We start from the raw sequence: 18,089 nt of genomic DNA, 5'->3' as shown, positions 1-18,089 counted from the left end.
GTGGTTGATTTATATAAGATGGCTTAGCCCTGTTTACTTGCTGATAAGCCAGACCGTAAAGTATCGTTCGCTAATTTATTACGAGAGAAAAACACTATTCGTTTGCTAAAAAAGTACGGCTCATAAGACAAACGAACAAGGTTTACAATAGAAATCTCTAACTATTAATTGTTAAACCACTCTAACCACTTATATATGTTAATATATATTTTCTTTATCTCTAATACATTTACATTCGAATTCCTCCTTTCTTCTTATTCTTTCTCCTATGTCCTTCCACCTTTAGATCTGCCGATTGAATTTGCGTGCGTAGCTTTCCACACCAATCCATTTCCCCGTGCAGAAAGATTGACAGTTAAGATAAAGAGTTGTTGGAGAGAGTTTTTTTTTCAATTTTACCAAAAAAAGTCAAGAGTGGGAGGCTATAAGCTGGGTTATATCTATACCTCTGTATGTATCTATATCTCTATCTAATATTATTATGTATATGTAATCTCTATCTCTACTCTCTGCCTAATAATATTAAAGAGCGAACCGTTTCTTCGAACCCGATTTTTTATTCCCAAATTATCCCATGTAAAGAGCGAACCGTTTCTTCCAACCTAATTTTTTTATTCCCAAATTATGTCACGCATTTTGTGTCTCGTATGTGACCCAGACTGATGCCCCATGACTAAGGATGAAAACGGAAAGAAAATATCCCGAACCGAACCGCATCGTTTTCTATATTTGACCCAAGCGAATTCGTATTTTCGGACAAAATACGGAATACTAAATTCGAATTCGAAATCGGATCGAATTCGATTTAGGCTTTGTTCGACCGATTTCTAGTTTTCTACATTTTATTCGGAGTCTTCCGTATTCTAAATTCGGTTTGAACCGAATTTGGTCTAGCTCGCGCACGAGCAGCCCACCTGCGCCCTCGCCCCAGACAGCCTTGGCCTCCACATTGGCCCAGCCGAACCCCACCTCCTCTCGTGGCCCGCTCCGACGCACAAAGCCCAAGCTGCCAGGTCCGCTCCGCGGCCTGTCCCTTCCCTTTGGCCCAGCGCGCGCACGCATGGCCCCTAGGCCCAAGCCAAGGCCTGCATGGCCCATGGCCGCGCGCCCCAGCACCCAACCCTAGAGCCGAGGTGCTCCCGACCGCCCCCAGGTGCCGCCGCCGCTGCCTGTCCATTCCCCGCCTCGGCGCCCGTACCCAGCGCCGCGGGATGAGCGCCGTGTGTCCCGGAGCCCGCACGGACGCTAAGGATGGCCGGCGCCCCCTTGGGAACCCTAGACTTGTTATGTATTTGGCCGTGCACTTGTTTAATGCTATGCACTTGAACTAGATCATGCACTTGTTAGTTGTGAACTTGTTATGTATTTGGTCGTGCACTTGTTTAATGCTATGCACTGTGTGTCGGTATTTCGTATTGAATTTTTGCATACCGACCGTGTTCGACATAATTCCGCTCGAATTGGTTCGTTTTCGAAATTCTAGATATTCCGTAAGTTCATGTTCGTTTTCGTGTCCGGCTTGTCCGCTTTCGCTTTCGTATTTAAAATGTAAAAGTAGAAAACGATTGAGGAGTTTTTCGACCGAGTTCGACCGTTTTCATCCTTACCCATGACCGTATGAGTTAGAATAATTAACTCATGTCCAATTATATAGTACAAAGTCCAGTTATAAGAGCAAGTGATTGGACAGGAGCAAGTGATTTCTTTTATCCAGCTTTTTTTTACTTCCCGGACTACCCTCATGTCTTTCATGACTCATGATCCGTACTTATATGAGTTAGAGCAAGTTGGGTCTAACGACGATACAGATTTCGATGTCAAGACATATTGGGTCCCGCTTTTTTACTTTTCCAAATTGCCATCGCACCCTCCTTGTCCAACCTGCACCTTTAAGTTGATGATCATCATATATAAATCGGCCAGAAAAATAAAGGCCTGGAACTTATCAGCCTGTTCGGTTAGCTGGTTCGTATCGTTGTTGGTTCGTGAAGAAGTACTGCTGGTTGGTTTGTGTGAGAGAAAAATACTGTTCCAGCTGGAAATTTACGATCATTTACGACAAGGCACAGCCAAACGAACAGACCGTATATTTATAAGCTTATTATGTGTAGTCAAGGTCACGTAATTCGGCTGCGCGCAGATCAAGACGTGCCTTCGATTTTTTTTTCTGAATAGATAGGTTTGTTTGGTTGGCTGGTTCGTATCGTTGCTGGTTCGTTTACGTGAGAGAGTGGTACTGCTGGCTGGTTCGCTGCTACAGTGCTCATGGGAGGGGGCTGGCCAGCCAGCCCCAGCCCAGCGAACGAGCTGGGATAAGGGCATAAGACCATGATTCTCTAGATCCCACTTTAGCACTAGTGAAGAGATTCTGATGAGACGTGACGGACTGGTTCTAGTTCTAGTTGCATGGTTGGACCATGACAAGGCCACCTCAACACACCCACTGCTGACTGGCGAGTGGTGAGCCGAGTCCAGCCAGACAACACTAGCGGCAGCGGCACGAGCGCCGAGGGAGGAGGAACACAGGAAGTCTTGCTCCACAAGACAAATCAAGTCGCGGTGCGGCTCCCCCACCTGGCAGCGACGCAGCAGCGGTACCTGGAACCGGAGGCGATCATCGCCGATCGGATTCGGGCGATTCGCATCCAACGACCCGTACGGCCTCTGCCACGATCTCACTTCCACATCCTGCCGTCCGATCCATCCATCCATCTCCCTCGGCGACCTGCGACCGATGGTCCAGGAGTCAGGACGCCCGCGTTAAGCAAACGACCCAGCCCCGCGTCCCCAGCGACGCGGGCGGGCGCAGCGCACCCGTCGCTTCCTGGCTGCTTCGTCCATCTCGCCCAATCGTCTCCCAGCCGAGACGCCTCCAGCCTTGAGCCTCTCCTCTCCCCTCGGCTCCCCAGCAGGAGCAGCCCGCCAGGCCCACCCGAGACGCCTCCAGCCTTGAGCCTCCCCACCCTGTGCCGCCACTCCCAGCCTTGACTCGTTCGCTGGACCGAACGAACACCCGCCTCGTGCTCTTCGCCGTGCTTCTCCGGGCTCCTCCTCTCCTCCACGCCCGGCGGCGCCGTCCTGGTGGTTCCGCGGGGCGCCGGTCGGGCGCGATCGGCCGTGCGGCCACCCGGCTCTGGAGAGGTGAGCCGATCCCATCCTCGCCGTTCCTTCTCTGTTCGTCTGATGCTGGTGGCCTGGTCGGGTGCTGTGTTTTTGTTGGGGTTCCTCTGTTCTAGGCGTCCCTGGCGCTCGGGGGGCGACTGCACAGCGTGTGCGGGTGCGGCCACGGTGGTGGATTTTGGCTTAGGGTGGGGGCGATGTCTGCTGATCGTGGGACTGCTTAGTTAGGGTTCGTGGCATTTATTTGGTCGGTTAAAGTTTCGGCTGCCGATCCTAGGTCGCCGCGTTTTTCGTCAACGGGAATTTCCTGTGACTTTTTGAAGGGTTTTGGCTCTGTTTGCTGCCGAGGTCATTAGGCTGGGGATTCTTCTTCTTCTTCGGTGCAAAATCAGGGGTCCTGAAAAATCACATGAAACGATGATTCTGGTGATCGTGTCCAGTGTCATCCTTCCTTGCCTTCGGTCGCATTCTGGCAGTGGGAAGGAGCAGGAGAGCTCTGCTTGGAACTTGGTGATTTTTGGTGGCGGATTTTGAGCTCCTTGAGCGATTTTGCAAAATGTTGACTGCTTATCTGGGTTCTGGTTTCTGGATAACTGCTGTCACTAGCACTCGGAGTCATTGATACTTGTGGTTGTGGGATTCAGAAGTTCACTGAAATAATTAGATGATGAAGTCATTCCCTTCCATAGAGAGAACAACCAAATCAGTGGTACTTGTTATAATTAATAATTAAATCCTATCGTAATAGATTAGTGCGAACACACATTTTTAGCAGGCTTTAAGCTTCCTTTCCCAGTTCAGTGATTTATTGTTGATGGTGGCCCTATCAGGTCTTATAAAGAAAACATGTAGTACGTTAGATGGAAAATATTGTTCACAGATAAAAATGGATGTGTTGGCTCCCTTGGAAATGGATTGTTGGCTTCTTCTCTATCTTCAGTTTTTTGTTTTTGTTACACTATATGCTGAAATTGCTTCCATGTTTGAAAACAATGCAATTGGTCCTTTTGAGTCTCGTGGGACTGCTATTGTGCAACTATCTTTGTTCTTTGACTATATGCTTTGGTCGATTTTTTCCCACTAGCAAAATTTTACTTTGCCATATAGGGGGAAAGAGTGAAGAACTAAAATCCTGTGTTTTTTTTGGTTGTAACGCTTTAGAAATTTCTGCTTTGTTTTGAGAATCAAGGCCTCAAGAGCGTTTTCTAGTGGAAGAGTTAATGAGCTCAATGTATATTCTGCCTTTGCTGGCATGATTGTTTATCGTAGGCATGATTGTTTACCTCAATCATTTGAGAATCCATACTTTTGAATTGTTATGGTTCTGATCATGCTTGTGCTTTTGTTTGTGTTCTGTGGATAATGCAGATAATCAACCTGTTCGCTTGTTGGTTTGAGCCAGGGATTATCAGCCAGCCAACAGTATTTTGCTCTCACAACAAATTAGCACCAGTCGGGCTTATCAGCACAGAAACCAACCAGCGAACAGGCCGATTGTAAAATGGAAGTACTGCGTGATATGTACCAACCACCAGGATTTGGATTCCATCCTTCAGATCCTGAACTTATTTCTCACTATCTGAAGAGGAAAATACTTGGCCAGAAAATTGAATATGATCTTATACCAGAGGTGGATATATACAAGCATGAACCATGGGATTTACCTGGTATGTTGACCATGCTTTCATAATTTTTAGTTGAGTTCGTGGAGAACTTTGCAAAAAAAAAAAGGGTTATCTCAAGTTTTATCTGAGTTTGGCCTAGATGTGATATCTAGCTGAATCCTATGAAGTCCTTGTCAATCATAGACAGCTAGACAAGAAATATTTTTCAATCAAGTTTATCACTGATGCAGCTTTTTTGTTTTACATTAAAGTGATTCCTGTCAATATGTATCCTCTTTATCTAGTATCTGTTCTTTAGCTCTGTGGATGAAGTTTTCTGCTATTTGCACCACTTATGAATGCAATTCAAATGTTCTCTCCTATTGCATGGCTCATATCCTCATATTTCCTGATTTTCTGAGTTCTGATGGTATTTGCAGCAAAGTGCAATCTTCCAATCAAGGACAACAAGTGGCATTTCTTTGCCTCTCGTGACAGGAAGTACCCTACTGGCTCTAGATCAAACAGGGCAACACTTGCTGGTTACTGGAAATCAACTGGGAAGGACCGAGCCATAAAGCTGAACAAGCGGACTCTAGGAACAAAGAAGACTTTAGTTTTTCATGAAGGCCGGCCTCCCTCTGGCAGACGCACTGAGTGGATTATGCATGAGTACTACATAGACGAGAATGAATGTAAAGTCAGCCCTGATATGAAGGTATTGCACTGTTGATTGTAATACATGTTTCTGAGTAATATAATAGTGGTTTCAGAGAATTGTATCTTGAAGAGTATATATTAGATCTTGCTTCTTGGATTTATATGTTGTAGGACTTACTATAGATGGCATAGATGGGCTGTGCCACATGGGCTGGCACCAGGTCTGACTTACTGTGTGATGTGCCTTAAAGCCATCTTGCAGTCAACTTGCTTGGTTATATGATTATCCTATATTCTGTTGCCTAAGGTTGAGGTCCAGTATGCTAATGTAGTTTTTCTTTTTCTGCAGGATGCCTTTGTCCTCTGCCGTGTTACTAAAAGAAATGACTGGGCATTAGATAATGATAATGAGGTGGGCAACAGGAACTCTCATCTGGAACAACTAGATGCTGCTGCTACATCAGTTGTCAGCACTGTAAAGCCAGAAGATGCTGCTGCCTCAGTCATCTGTTCAGAAGAATCGAACCATGCAACTACACCAGTTGGCAGTGCTGAACTATCTAATGATGTTGCTCAGGCAGCTATCACTCCTGATTCGACATTTCCAAATGGTGGTAATGAACTGGAAACATGGCTGGAAGAACTGTTGGATCCTTCACCTTCATTTAACCTTGTAGTTGATACTGGTTCTGCTGACGTGTCTCCGACTGAACAATATGCTGAATCATCGGTAAGTTTCTGAGGCTCACAGTAGTTCTAGGCTTTTTTGAGTAAATTACGCTGGCAGTCCATAAGCTTCTCCCAATGTGTTCATACATGTTCCTAAAAAAACTAATAAAATGTCAATCTGGGTCCTTAAACTTACTAACATATGTGTTTGGTTCCCTCGCTGGTAACGTAAATGGTTTTGGAAATGGATCGCGGGGGGATTAGCAGTGGGATTAGTGATTACTTGAACTGTTTGGTTGGGCATGGTGACGATATCATGGAGTCAGGGGAAGCAAAAGTGCTTGAGCGGTGGCAGCTAGTAATGCGATAGCGGTCAGGGAGGGGATGAATCAATGGTGCATAGACCGGTGTCTAATTACACCTTACTTTGATTATGGCCTGACCTTAACCAAACGCAAGTATTTCTTTCTATTCCCCCTCTGTGAACAGATAACGTTACATTTTTGCGAACCAAACAACATCTAAGTGTGCCACTCGAGGCCAAATCTCCCTACTCAACGCATAACTGTCTACATGGCATGCCAACATAGCCATCTCTATTCTCCTCCCCTCCACTGCTGACAAGATATCCTGCAATTGACAATGAGGCAACCTCGGATACTTCCCCACTCTCAGCTATTGCCATTTCTGTGCTTTACTGTATGATTACATGTTGATTAGAGAGGCTTGGACCTTGAGTTTCACACTCAGTATGTTTAGGGACCTAGACCTGCATTTTAATACTTTAGGTACCAAGATGTTACAGCGAGAAAAGTATGGGTACCACTGGTGCAACTTTAAATAGTTAGGCCTTGTTTGGATGCATGTGTATCCACCTCAATTCACATGTGTTGGAGTGGAATGGAATGGAATTTAGTTTAATTCCACTCCAATCCACTTCAACACATGTGGATTGAGATGAATACGTGCGCATCCAAACAAGGCCTTAGGGGGATTTAGTTCCCCTGTGAGCAAAGTGATAATGCACGGACAACAGGTTGCTGGATTAAGTTACAAGCTGACATTTTTAATTCTATATCTAACATACTTATTCTAGATTAAATTTTTCTTTTAAGATTAAACACAAGCCTGGTGTGCATGCAGAAGAAAACGGGCCTCCCAAGCACACATCCATAATTCTAGAGGCACCCAAAACTTCGATGTGTCCCCTAGCAGAAGCAAACCTGCAACCTCATGGAACATGGGCATGTGTTTCCTAACTGAGGTGCACTTGTCCGTTGGAGCCCCAGTGGAAGGAGTGGCACTCCCACAATTCCACCATGTTATTAGCAGGCAGTTCTTCAGTTCTCCTTGTTTGTATGTGCTGAGAAGTAGTAGATGGCCGGCGCTCAATAAGGTTTGCATCAAAGCACTTCTGCCATGGGAATACTGAAGAAGTCTGCCAACATGTGGATACCAATTACACCACTTCCATAAAAATAAAAAAAAAAATCTGCACTTCTATGTAACATTTTTTTTCTAAATCTCACCTGAGTTACACCAGGCCCTACTTTGTCTTGGTACTAAACTACTAGTTGGCTCATTGCAAGCTTATAACCACACTGATCGACTACTGAAAGTGTAGTGACACCAATATCTAGTATGTCGTGGGGCACCCAAAAATTTGGATTTTTTTTTTATATAGTTGATGCCCTATTTGGTAGAGCTTCTATCTTAGGGCATGTTTGGTACATCTTCTTCTGCCCTTGATTCTCTGAGAGAAGTAATTTTGTGGCTGAAAGTGGATTCTCTAAGATAAACTATAGGTAAAAGGTGATTCTGTGAGAGAAGTGAATTAGCCTACCCCAACTTGTTTGGGACTGAAAGGCTATGTTGTTGTTGTGAGAGAAGTGAATTAGGAAAAGCTACTTTTTTCAGCTCCTAGGCTCTTGGTTCATTTCAGAGAATCACTTTGCGGAATCAGCATGGAATCACTTCTCTGTAAATTACTGTTTGGGTTTGGCAGAGCTTCTCCTGGATAGAATCTGCGTCAGGAGCTCTGTCCAACAAGCCCTTAGGTTAGCATAATGTTTTTATTTTCCTTGGAAAGCTCTAAAGTAAAAATAAAAATAATGAATCTCTGCAAAAGTTTCATGTTGATAATTCAAAATATAAAGCAGCCAAATTATTTTAAGTTTGTTTGATCTTTGGGATTTCTGGATATTTCTTCATTGGGTAAACTGAACCTATAACTACACATTCAGTTCCCTTGTCCCTGATAATCAAGTACTTTTCTCTTTGGACCATGGAAAACTCTTTCTGCAAATTGTCAATTCTTTCTCTGTTGTTGTATTGTACATGCTTTATTGTATTTTGGCTGGGAGTTTTTATTCACTGCTTTCAGAAATTGCGTACTTGTTTGTACTGGTCCAACACCCTTTGCATTTGTTTTCCTTGCAGAATTTGCAGAATCCTGGTTCTGTGGCTCCGAATATTGGACCAGGCCATGCTAGCCCTATCCAGGATGGAACAGATGCCACAGACTACCTATTCATTGATGATCTTCCAGAGGATCTTTACAGTATGTTGTATCCTGGTACTGACCAGTTCAATGACAGTATATTCTTGGAACAAGCTGGCCAGGAAGCTATTGCTTTTCCTACCAACCAAGCATATATGATGGGAACAGATTCGTATGCTCTTCCAAACAACTTTGAGAATGGAACTGCGAACGCTGAATTGCAGTTAGACCAGGAAAATAACAAGACAAATATGTCAAATGGAAATATTGACAATGGAATTACAATACGAAGGCGCAGAGCAACCACATCTCCTGCTAACAATTCGCTAGCAGCTGTCAATTTTAAAATGCAGGTTGGAATTAAGAGGATGGTTACAAGTAATTCCGAATCTATCAACCAGACTATGAAGTTTACAGATAACAGTGGTTGTCGTCTTGATCTCAGGACTGATGTTGAGCACCAGAAGAAAAATACAAAAAATGTCATTTCTGCCAAGCAGTCTGATGCAGCCAATCCTGAAGGCCACAACAATCAAGGTTATCTCAAGGGCTTCAAAAGATGTTCATCAGCTGGATTCAAGGCATACATATTTGTTGCCTTTTTTGTGGTTGGAGTTGCTGCTGTTGCAGTGCTGCATTATCACCGCTCTGGTGCCAACCTATAAATTTGAATCATCAAACATCAGCATGCTTAGTTGTAGCTCTAGTGGTCATCGGCAGCATTGGCTTCAGCGTAGCATCTTCCCGGCTTCATCCTTGGAGTAGTTCGTCAGCTTTACTTACTTGCATTGGACTGGAATAGTAATCGAGTTCCTCAGCTTTTCTCACTGGGGTTACTGGCCTTCTGGAGATACATTTGTGCGACCACTGATTCCCAGTTATCTCCACATGTTTTTTTGTGGTGCTGTACATATTAAGTTTTCTCTTTTTGATCGTCTAGTTGCTACCAACGGGTGCCTATCAAAAAAGACAAGAAAAAGGAAAAAATGGTGGGGGCGTATGAACAAAAAAGATGTACCTTTGGCTGTTACTGTTATCCTTAGATTTGTAAATCTGAACTATGTTTATAAATGATAGTGGATGACTACATAATTACACTAGAGACCACTGCATGTTTGCATTGAGACCACTGCATTGTTTGCATTCTCTTTTATAATAGCTTCTGTTTGAAGAAGTGAAGATGGTCTCTCGCTTGACTACAGAATTGTACTCCAATAATCCATATGAATTCTGCTGTCTAAGAGTTTGTTAAGTACTTTCGGTTTCAGAATTTCCTATGATGTATCGTTTGTTTCATGTGCCCTATTTCTGGTTGGCATAAGCTAATTGCTGCTGCCTGCTTGCATAGTTGCATGCAAGAGCTACAATTTTGGTGAAATGGAGGAAACAAGTTACGCTAAATGAATTTCCTATGATGTATCGTTTGTTTCATGTGCCGTTTTTTCTGGTTGGCATAACCTAATTGCTGCTGCCTGCTTGCATAGTTGCATGGAAGAGCTACAATTTTGGTGAAATGGAGGAAACAAGTTACGCTAGATTGGTTACCATGTGACTTCAGGACACTACGCTAGCAGGATATCTTACCTGCGATGAGACTTCGATAACGATTTTGTTGTCTCAACTTCGCTTGCAGCGCAAAGTAGGTAAGCTAAATTTGTACGAATTCCAGAGCAAATCTTCTGCAAACAGGCAGAAGTGGAGCTCAAATTTACTAGCAATTTTACGTCACTGTCAGCTGGGGGTGTGTGCGAACAAACGGATACTCAGTTCAGCCAATCTCATCGAAAAATTCTACCACTGAAGCCTTCAACTTGAATGCATTCGGCATTCCATCCAACAATAAGTACCTTAGTCAATCATTAAAAAAAAACTGCGAGTACAATAAATAATCTAGCATGCTGGTTACATAATCTAGCAACCCAGCATTTGCATTGGGCCTATCCAGGAAGGCCACACCGTTTCTGTTAGATTGCTACTATTACTAAGCTGAAACCAGGGCCCGACAAACCCTGTCTCGCTTGGTATAAGAAACCTTGTTATTCTACTATCCTGGATTACTGGAACCTGCGCTACCATGCGCTCTGCGCCAGTATCCGAATATGATGGCTGGGAGAAACTTCCAAATATGTGGGTTGCTCGGCAGCCCTTGTGCCAGTCTTTACTCCATTAGCTTGCATGCTGGGGAGTTCACCTCCTCTTAAAGATCCTTCCTGTGAAAAGAACACATTCAATTAATAATGTTATTAATTGAATCAGCCTGTTCGCTGGTTGGTTTCTGGGCTGATAAGCCCGGCTCGTGCTGGTTTGTTGTGAGAGGAAAACACTGTTGGCTGGCTAATACGCCCTGGCTGAAACCAACAAGCGAACAGGCTGTCCACTTTAAACTGTTCAGAGATGACGTGAGAAATTCCAAATTCGACGCTAATTTGAATTCATCCCCGGAGAAGGAATAGAACTAGTAACCTGCTATATAAAATTGAACTTACCAAAACATAATAATGGAGACCAGCCCACCTAATGACAACTGGAAGCTATTCTACTCTCTCCAGTGTCTTGCCCAGAATCCCTTCTTTCTTGTCGAATCAGTTTCTGAGACTGACCGAGGTGGTCGAGATCCAATGGAGAAATGTCTCCGCAAAAATGGACGACTAAACGGGACCTTCATGCTTGAACTTGTACCTAACCTGGGCTCTCTGCTACCTTTCTTCTGGTGCTTATTACTGTTCCCATCTGGATTCATATCAACTGCCACATTTTTTGGTATCTTGTTCTTAATCTTTGATTCCAGCTTCCCAAATAGCTTCACTGTACATTTCTCACCATGGGTGCATACAGGGCATGGAGGGTCATATTTGTCAGCTTCTGTAGTTATGCTGTCCAGACAGTCAGCATGGTACACATGTCCACACAACAAAACAGCAGCAACAGCCAGCTCCTGAGCATTCCATGTCGATCTCTCCTTTAACAGCTTCAAACACAGCTTGCACACCTCTTGGTCAGGGGGAAGTGAAGTAGAATTCGAAGCACTTGATCTTGTCATTTTACTAGAAATGGATCCCAAGAGCTCACTATCAAGTGACCACCTCTCCCTTTGGGATGTTGCAACCATTTCAGAAAATGTGCGCATTGACCAACCATCAGATGACTCACCATAGGATCCTGCTGCTGATAAGTCATTGCTGCAGACTGATAGCATGGAAGAGGAAGGCCTTCCTTCAGGAGAGCTTATCTCATTGAGAGATCTGAGAGATGGAATTTTACTGTCCGAAACCTGTCTGTATAATTGATACCCTGGTGACCGCCGTGCTTTCTTCGTCGAATCTGAATCTGTAGGTTGAGAATGCCCCCTGGAGGATGATGGATCTGCTCTGGATACTAAAGCAACACTTGACATGTCCAGTGATTTCCTGGAAAGCTTTGCCTGCACAACATATTAAAAAAAAGGTGTCAGACAACAGATGCAGTGGTACTGCAATTGCATGGAACCTAGAAGGTAATAACTTCTTGGTAGGTAGCTTAATGATGCATACCTCAGGGGAAGAGTTACTTGCTGTGGAGCGGTCAGCTGAAAATAAGTAGAAATCAGTAAACAAAGTTCATCAGGTTGAGAGATTACAATAATACTCCCTTTGTTCCAAATTATAGGACATTTTGGATTTTTTAGATACATTGCTTTTATGATGTATCTAGACATAGTGTATATCTAAGTGCATAGAAAAAGCTATGTATCTAGAAAAGCCAAAACATCTTATAATTTGTGGAGGGAGTATAAAAGCTTGCTTAATGAAAGCATAGGCCATAGCAGCGAATTGTTTATTACCTCGAGGATCAGCCTTTGTGACCTTAGGTGCTTCCAATTTTTTATCAGATTTGTGCCACTTTGCTCCGTGAAACACATTGGAAGGGCTAGTTCCACGGCTATTTCCATTAGAAAATCCTTCGGTTGGGGCAATGGAACCACTCTTTGTATCAGGCCGAATGCTTCCACTACTATGGTTGGAGAACAGAGTAGGGATATCCATTATGTCTTCTATATGTGTGCGATTGTCCCATCGAAAGCTCCATGATGGCGAGTGCCTCACATTCCTGTATGCTGATACTTCTATTGGAGTGATGCATGGCTGTGTCCTCTCCTTTGCAGCAATGCAGCAATTAGCTCCCATATTGCTTAAAGAAGGGGAATTAATATGCTCACAGTTTTAACACTGAGATGCTCTGAGTTCATTCATGTGATACAAATGTAACAACCCGACACTGCCTAGCTGTACAGGGATACAATAACAATAATAAGGTCGTTTTCAATAAAGAAATGGGCAAAGACTTAATATAAAGTTAAAGACGATACTATGTACTATAGACTGGGGCACTCTAAGCCTACAGAGGGAGCTAGGGGTACCACATAGAAAGAAGAAAGCAACCCCGAAGGGGAAGCTAAGGGGCATCCATAGCAAGATCATCAAAAGAACCGGTATGATTGGAATTATTAAGCTTTGTTAAATAAAAATGCACATGACAACCTTGCAGCTTATCTAGACATAGTGTATGTCTAAGTGCATAGTGAAAGCTATGTATCTAGAAAAGCCAAAATGTCTTATAATTTGGAATGGAGTGAGCACTAGAAATGCAATCCACAATGAATTGGGCAGCATACAGCAGGGGTTGGGCTACTGAAGGGACTGGAGAGAGGCAGTGGAATGTGACAAAGCCACAAAAGGAGAAACGTAAACTAATGAGTCCAACAATAAGACATAAATGATCAGATAGGGGTCATAAGCCCAAACTAGGATAAAAAAACAAAATGCTTCTTGTTCCTGCTGTATTTGAATTTATTTGGGTAAGCAGAAGTGTATGGAGAAAGCAATTTTTCTAGCAAATGGAAGAACACTAGTAGCATGCTTTTAGTACAATTGCATTCCCTCATACATCCCTAAATACTTGCAGGTGGGAACATCGACATCTATAAAGCAAAGCTAAAAGGAATTAAAAATAGATGCTTGTTTATAACTGAAGGCACAACGTTAGGAAAGCTGGCTAACTACAGTTGGGTGAAAATGTGTGGAGGAAGAAAGCAGCTGTTAGGTAGACCAGCGTCAAGACATTCCAAAACTAAAGTACACTCAAAGGCCACATCCTTCGCCCCACACAACAAAATAGCATCTCGCATCTATCCTTACTGCCGAATAAGCACTGTGCAAAACCATGGCAGGATGGAACAAGTATAATATTTTATTGTCCGGTATCCGATTAAAGCAAAATAAAGACAATTCTGCACCCAGAGCCAGAATACAATACGATTTGCAATTCGGACAGGTCACGAGTATATATTGCTTTCAAGCCACAATTATTCTCCATGCGAATTTTTTCCGTCGATTAGTAACCAAAAGTGTCGATATTTAACTGATATAAATCACCAAAGAACCGATGCTAAATCTAACTGATGAAATTGTGGCAGGAACTAACACAAAATATCAGGTGAAACCAATAATATATCACACTTGAATCATATGCAAAGAGTACAGATCACTAGGATAACAGATGAGAAGTTAGCACTGATCAAAACCCACAATTCATCGGGAGCTACCAGCCCGGACGGCACCGAAATTCCCCATTTCGACCCCCCCCCCCCCCCCCCCCCCCCCCCCCCCAACTAACGCAGCGCCCCCCTTAAGTTCGCGGTAATTACCTCGAATCACGCGACCTAACGGCGCGGGGCCCGGATCTGACACCGCTGGGCCGCCGCGACGCCCGACGCCTAAGACCGCTCCCCGCCGCCGCCGCAAGCAGGTGCGTATTCCGCTAGGGTTGGGGCTCGGTCGGCGGGGGTGAGATTGAGATTGAGAGGAAGGGAATGGAAGCGACGGAGAGGAAGGAAGGGGAGAGAACGGCAGTATGGCTGTGCGGCAGTGCGGGTATAAAACCCGGTGCGGATGGGAATGGGTCTCCGACTCTCGGTCGCCGCTTGGCGCTGCGCCTGCCTGCGAGCGGAAACGAAACTGCTCCGGCCACCACTTGAGTGGACACGAGACCGCGCCTCGAGACGCTTCCTTCCGCTGCCGCTGGGCCACGTGCCCAGCGCCCCAGCTTGCGTGTCCCGGACCCGGGCCCACCTGCATTGACTCGTGAGCACACGGTGTCCACCTCTCTAGCGGCGTTCTGCGGAGGTTTCTTTGGCTAGTGGCTACCGTGGTTCGTCTACTTCCTCCATACCAAAATAAACGTGTCTGTACGATTAACTTTTTAAATTTAATTAGATACATAAAAAATATTAGTAAAATTTTTATAATGATCAACTAGAGGATATATACTCATCACTAGCAAACAGTTTGGGATAGTTCATACACGTTAATTCGAGGGACCTATCAGAAACCTCACGGAGACGGTTGTCCGCGGTCGGAGAGTCGGGCATCAGAGTATCGCTACAGTCATCCATCGCTACAGTCATCCATCATGTGTGGTTCAGAACGTTAGAACCCAATGGATCTATAGTGTGTGCACCGGAGAATGGAAGTAGAGTGGGCTTTTCACCGGAACTCTCCGGTGGTTTAGCGGAGATGTCACCAGAGTGATCTATAGTTCAACAAGTATTCTTTGAGTCTTTGGAATTTGACTGTTGGGATACTTCAATGCTCATTGGAGCTATCGGATGCGTAGGCAGAAAGTTGATTAAGTTGGTAACAACTAGTTTTACGTGGGGGCTAATAAATAGGCGGTGAGCTCGGGCATTTCACCTCTCTTGGACCCCTTGGCTGATATCCACATACATTTGAGCTCAAGTTAAGCCTCCATTCACATTTGCTTAGTTGAGATTGCATTTAGATGAGATTGTAGAGGATCTAGTGTATTTGCATTAAGAGTTTGCATCTAGTAGCAGTAGTGACTAATTGAGACTGCTAATTTCTTGTTGCTCTTGGTGGTTGCCGCCACGCAAACGGTTTGGAGTAGTCGGAATTTCCTTGAAGCACTCAATTGGAGATTGTGAGGAGCTTTGGACATCGATTGTAAAGGGCTCTTGTGCTCATCCCTGCAGGCGATCGCGAAGAGAAACTCTAGTGGAACCGAGGCTTGTGGAGTGCCTAGTTGATCGACCGACTCATAGGCAAGAGCTCATGTTGGAGCCAAGCTTGAGGGCTTGTTGAGCTTGCGGAGGAGCAATAATCCTTGGACTTGCCTCGATGGAGAGTAAGATGTTGGCAAGCAACTGAATTTTGGGAGGAAAATATTATGCCATCTTGTCTCCCTTGTGGTTTATTCCCTACTACACTTGTTCTTTACTTTGTGCAATCCTTTTCTTCTGTAGCTTCTAGAGTAGTCGAGTCACTCTTGTAGCTCTTGTACTTAACTCGAGTAGATTGCTTGCTCTAGTGGTAGCTTGTTGTTTACCTTCTCGCCAGAATTGTGTAGGTGTGCTTGAGCTTAGCCTTAGTTAATTGTTCTAGTTGCTTGCTAGTTTGTAGTCTTGGTTCTAGTCTTGTGTAGAGCTTGGTCTTGCTTAAACTAGGGTCGTAGTGCTTATTAGGGCTCGCCTTTGTTATTAACTATTGTATCTAGTTGTGTTTGTGCTTGTAAATTTTTAATAGACTATTCATCCCCTCGAGCCATCAACCAATCCTTTCACTAAGTCAAAGCATTATTCCAAAACTCTGGTGCATGCAACTTCAGTGCGCACATGACAGTTGCAGTGCCCTATGCGACAATCAGACTGATCCAACTTGGAGCATTGTGTCAAAGCTCTTGTGCACACTTGAAAGCTCCAGTGAGTGTAAAAACACTCTACCAAACTCTTTTCTCAAACCTTTTACAAATTGGCTAACTCCAATAGGTGTCCCACTGGACAACCAACATCTTTAGCACTGAGTTATAACATTTGCAAAACATTTTGAAAGGTTTTCTCTTGCTTCCTCACCACACCACTTGATCTAATTAATACATCTATAATGTTAGACCTCGCCTAGTGGCAACACAAAAGCAAGGAATCAATGCAACGTAGACCACATACTGAAGGGCCTATGGCTTTCGGTGATTTAATTGAATCAAACCACCTGTAATGGAAGAAAATTCAGTAGTTTTCTAATAAAAGCAACAGTGATCGTATGATACACAGAGTGGATGCCTAAATCACATCTTGTTCTGTTGAAAGATTTAAAGATTGGAAGGTAGGAACACATGATAATGCTAGTTTAGTTGTGGAATGTCATCAAGATCTATTCATATGGATATCTAGGACTCACAAAAAATTTGTCGTCTTTATAGTACGACTATCTATACTAAACTCGACTAAATCACTTCTCTAATCACCTTAGGCTAGTGAAAGCAAACCTATTTTACACCTTTGCCTTGCTTTTCTTTTATCCATCTCATATCCATCCATCACCTCTATCATCTCCTCTCATATTGAGCCCTTGCACTTCATGATCCTAGCCACCTCCTCAATGACCTTCATGTTGTTCAAGACAAGCTTGTGGAGTAAGTCACCTAATCATCTCACATGAAGTACATTAGTCCACTAATGTTGTCACTTAATTACCAAAACCAAACTAACACTTTCAACTATCTGTGTGCATGCTTGGGTTTTCTTGAGGAGTATCTTGAAGACTTGTTACTTTTGGTGTTTGCCAGCACCTAGATGACCCGATGAAGGACTTGGTGACCTTCCTTAGTGGAGCTATTCTGAGGAGGCTCCAAGGAGAGCTTGTACATGGTGTGGAACCCATCGTGTTGGAGTGGTGAATGGGTATTCATGAGTGGAACCTACAACCAAATCTCTGTGACTTAGTTGCTCCAAGGTGGATTAGAGGATTATGGCAACAACCCAATATCAAGGAGAAATCCAGTTGTCTCTTTGCCTTCCTCTTTCATACTTGTTTTACATTCATTGCTTGTCAAGTCTCTGTAAGGAAAATAGACTCTTGGCCCATTTACTTTGGATTTTGGTGTTTGATGACCAACACAACCAAATTGGACTAATGAATTTGTAAGTAATTGTTTTATAGTTCAATAGGATGCAAGATGTGACTTGGACAAAGGCGACGTGATGATTCGATGATCAACACCTCCAACAAGACGTTAGAAGCACAAGAGAAGACCCAAGATATCAAGCAAAGTCCAAGCATGAAGATAGGAATTAAGCCGCATGCAAGATCATGAAGAAACGAGCTCACAGAAGCGACCAGACGCTGGACCGGACGCTGAACGAAAAGCGACCGGATGCTCCGATCAGAGGCTCGGCAATAGCAGCAGTGACCGGACGCTGGCGGCAAACCAACCATACGTAGGACAACAGCGTCCGATCGAGTACAGAGAGGTTTCAGAGCGGCGAACTTGCGACCAGACGTGTCTAGTGGCAAGTGACCGGACGCTGGCAGCGTCCGATCAGTTGTTTGCGGCTCCAACGGTCGGGACGACCAGACGCGTCCGATCAGGATGACCCCAGCATCTGGTCAGTAGCAGAAAAGTGGGATTTCATCCCCAACGGCTACTTTCTCAGTGGGGCTTATAAATACAACCCCCAACCGACCAAATGAGTGGGGTGGAGCTGA

General features: G+C 44.1%; 2 protein-coding genes across 3 annotated transcripts; one reads left to right on the top strand and one right to left on the bottom strand.

Annotated features, from left to right (window-relative positions):
* The first annotated feature begins 2,797 nt into the window (after window positions 1–2,797).
* On the top strand, window positions 2,798–10,764 carry LOC136449754 (NAC domain-containing protein 74-like). The gene is made up of 5 exons (XM_066449920.1): window positions 2,798–3,141; window positions 4,489–4,787; window positions 5,165–5,442; window positions 5,734–6,114; window positions 8,493–10,764. Exons 2-5 carry the CDS (start codon window positions 4,622–4,624, stop codon window positions 9,216–9,218), a joined length of 1,551 nt encoding a protein of 516 aa, XP_066306017.1. The 5' UTR covers window positions 2,798–3,141; window positions 4,489–4,621; the 3' UTR covers window positions 9,219–10,764.
* LOC136449755 (uncharacterized) lies at window positions 10,365–14,548 on the bottom strand. Of its 2 annotated transcripts, none has more exons than XM_066449922.1 (5): window positions 14,237–14,548; window positions 12,374–12,811; window positions 12,084–12,118; window positions 11,040–11,974; window positions 10,365–10,763 (listed from the first exon to the last, which is right to left on the bottom strand). In XM_066449922.1, exons 2-4 carry the CDS (start codon window positions 12,714–12,716, stop codon window positions 11,090–11,092), a joined length of 1,263 nt encoding a protein of 420 aa, XP_066306019.1. In that variant the 5' UTR covers window positions 12,717–12,811; window positions 14,237–14,548; the 3' UTR covers window positions 10,365–10,763; window positions 11,040–11,089. The 2 variants fall into 2 exon arrangements, with proteins under 2 accessions (XP_066306019.1, XP_066306018.1); XM_066449921.1 differs by having other exon boundaries at window positions 12,374–12,815; window positions 14,237–14,547.
* Between the last annotated feature and the right edge of the window lie 3,541 nt (window positions 14,549–18,089).

This window comes from Miscanthus floridulus, chromosome 5, assembly GCF_019320115.1.
Source record: "Miscanthus floridulus cultivar M001 chromosome 5, ASM1932011v1, whole genome shotgun sequence".
Classification (NCBI taxonomy): domain Eukaryota; kingdom Viridiplantae; phylum Streptophyta; class Magnoliopsida; order Poales; family Poaceae; genus Miscanthus; species Miscanthus floridulus.
The sequence above is the reverse complement of the archived record's forward strand: the minus strand, read 5'-3'. Positions and strand labels throughout refer to the sequence as shown.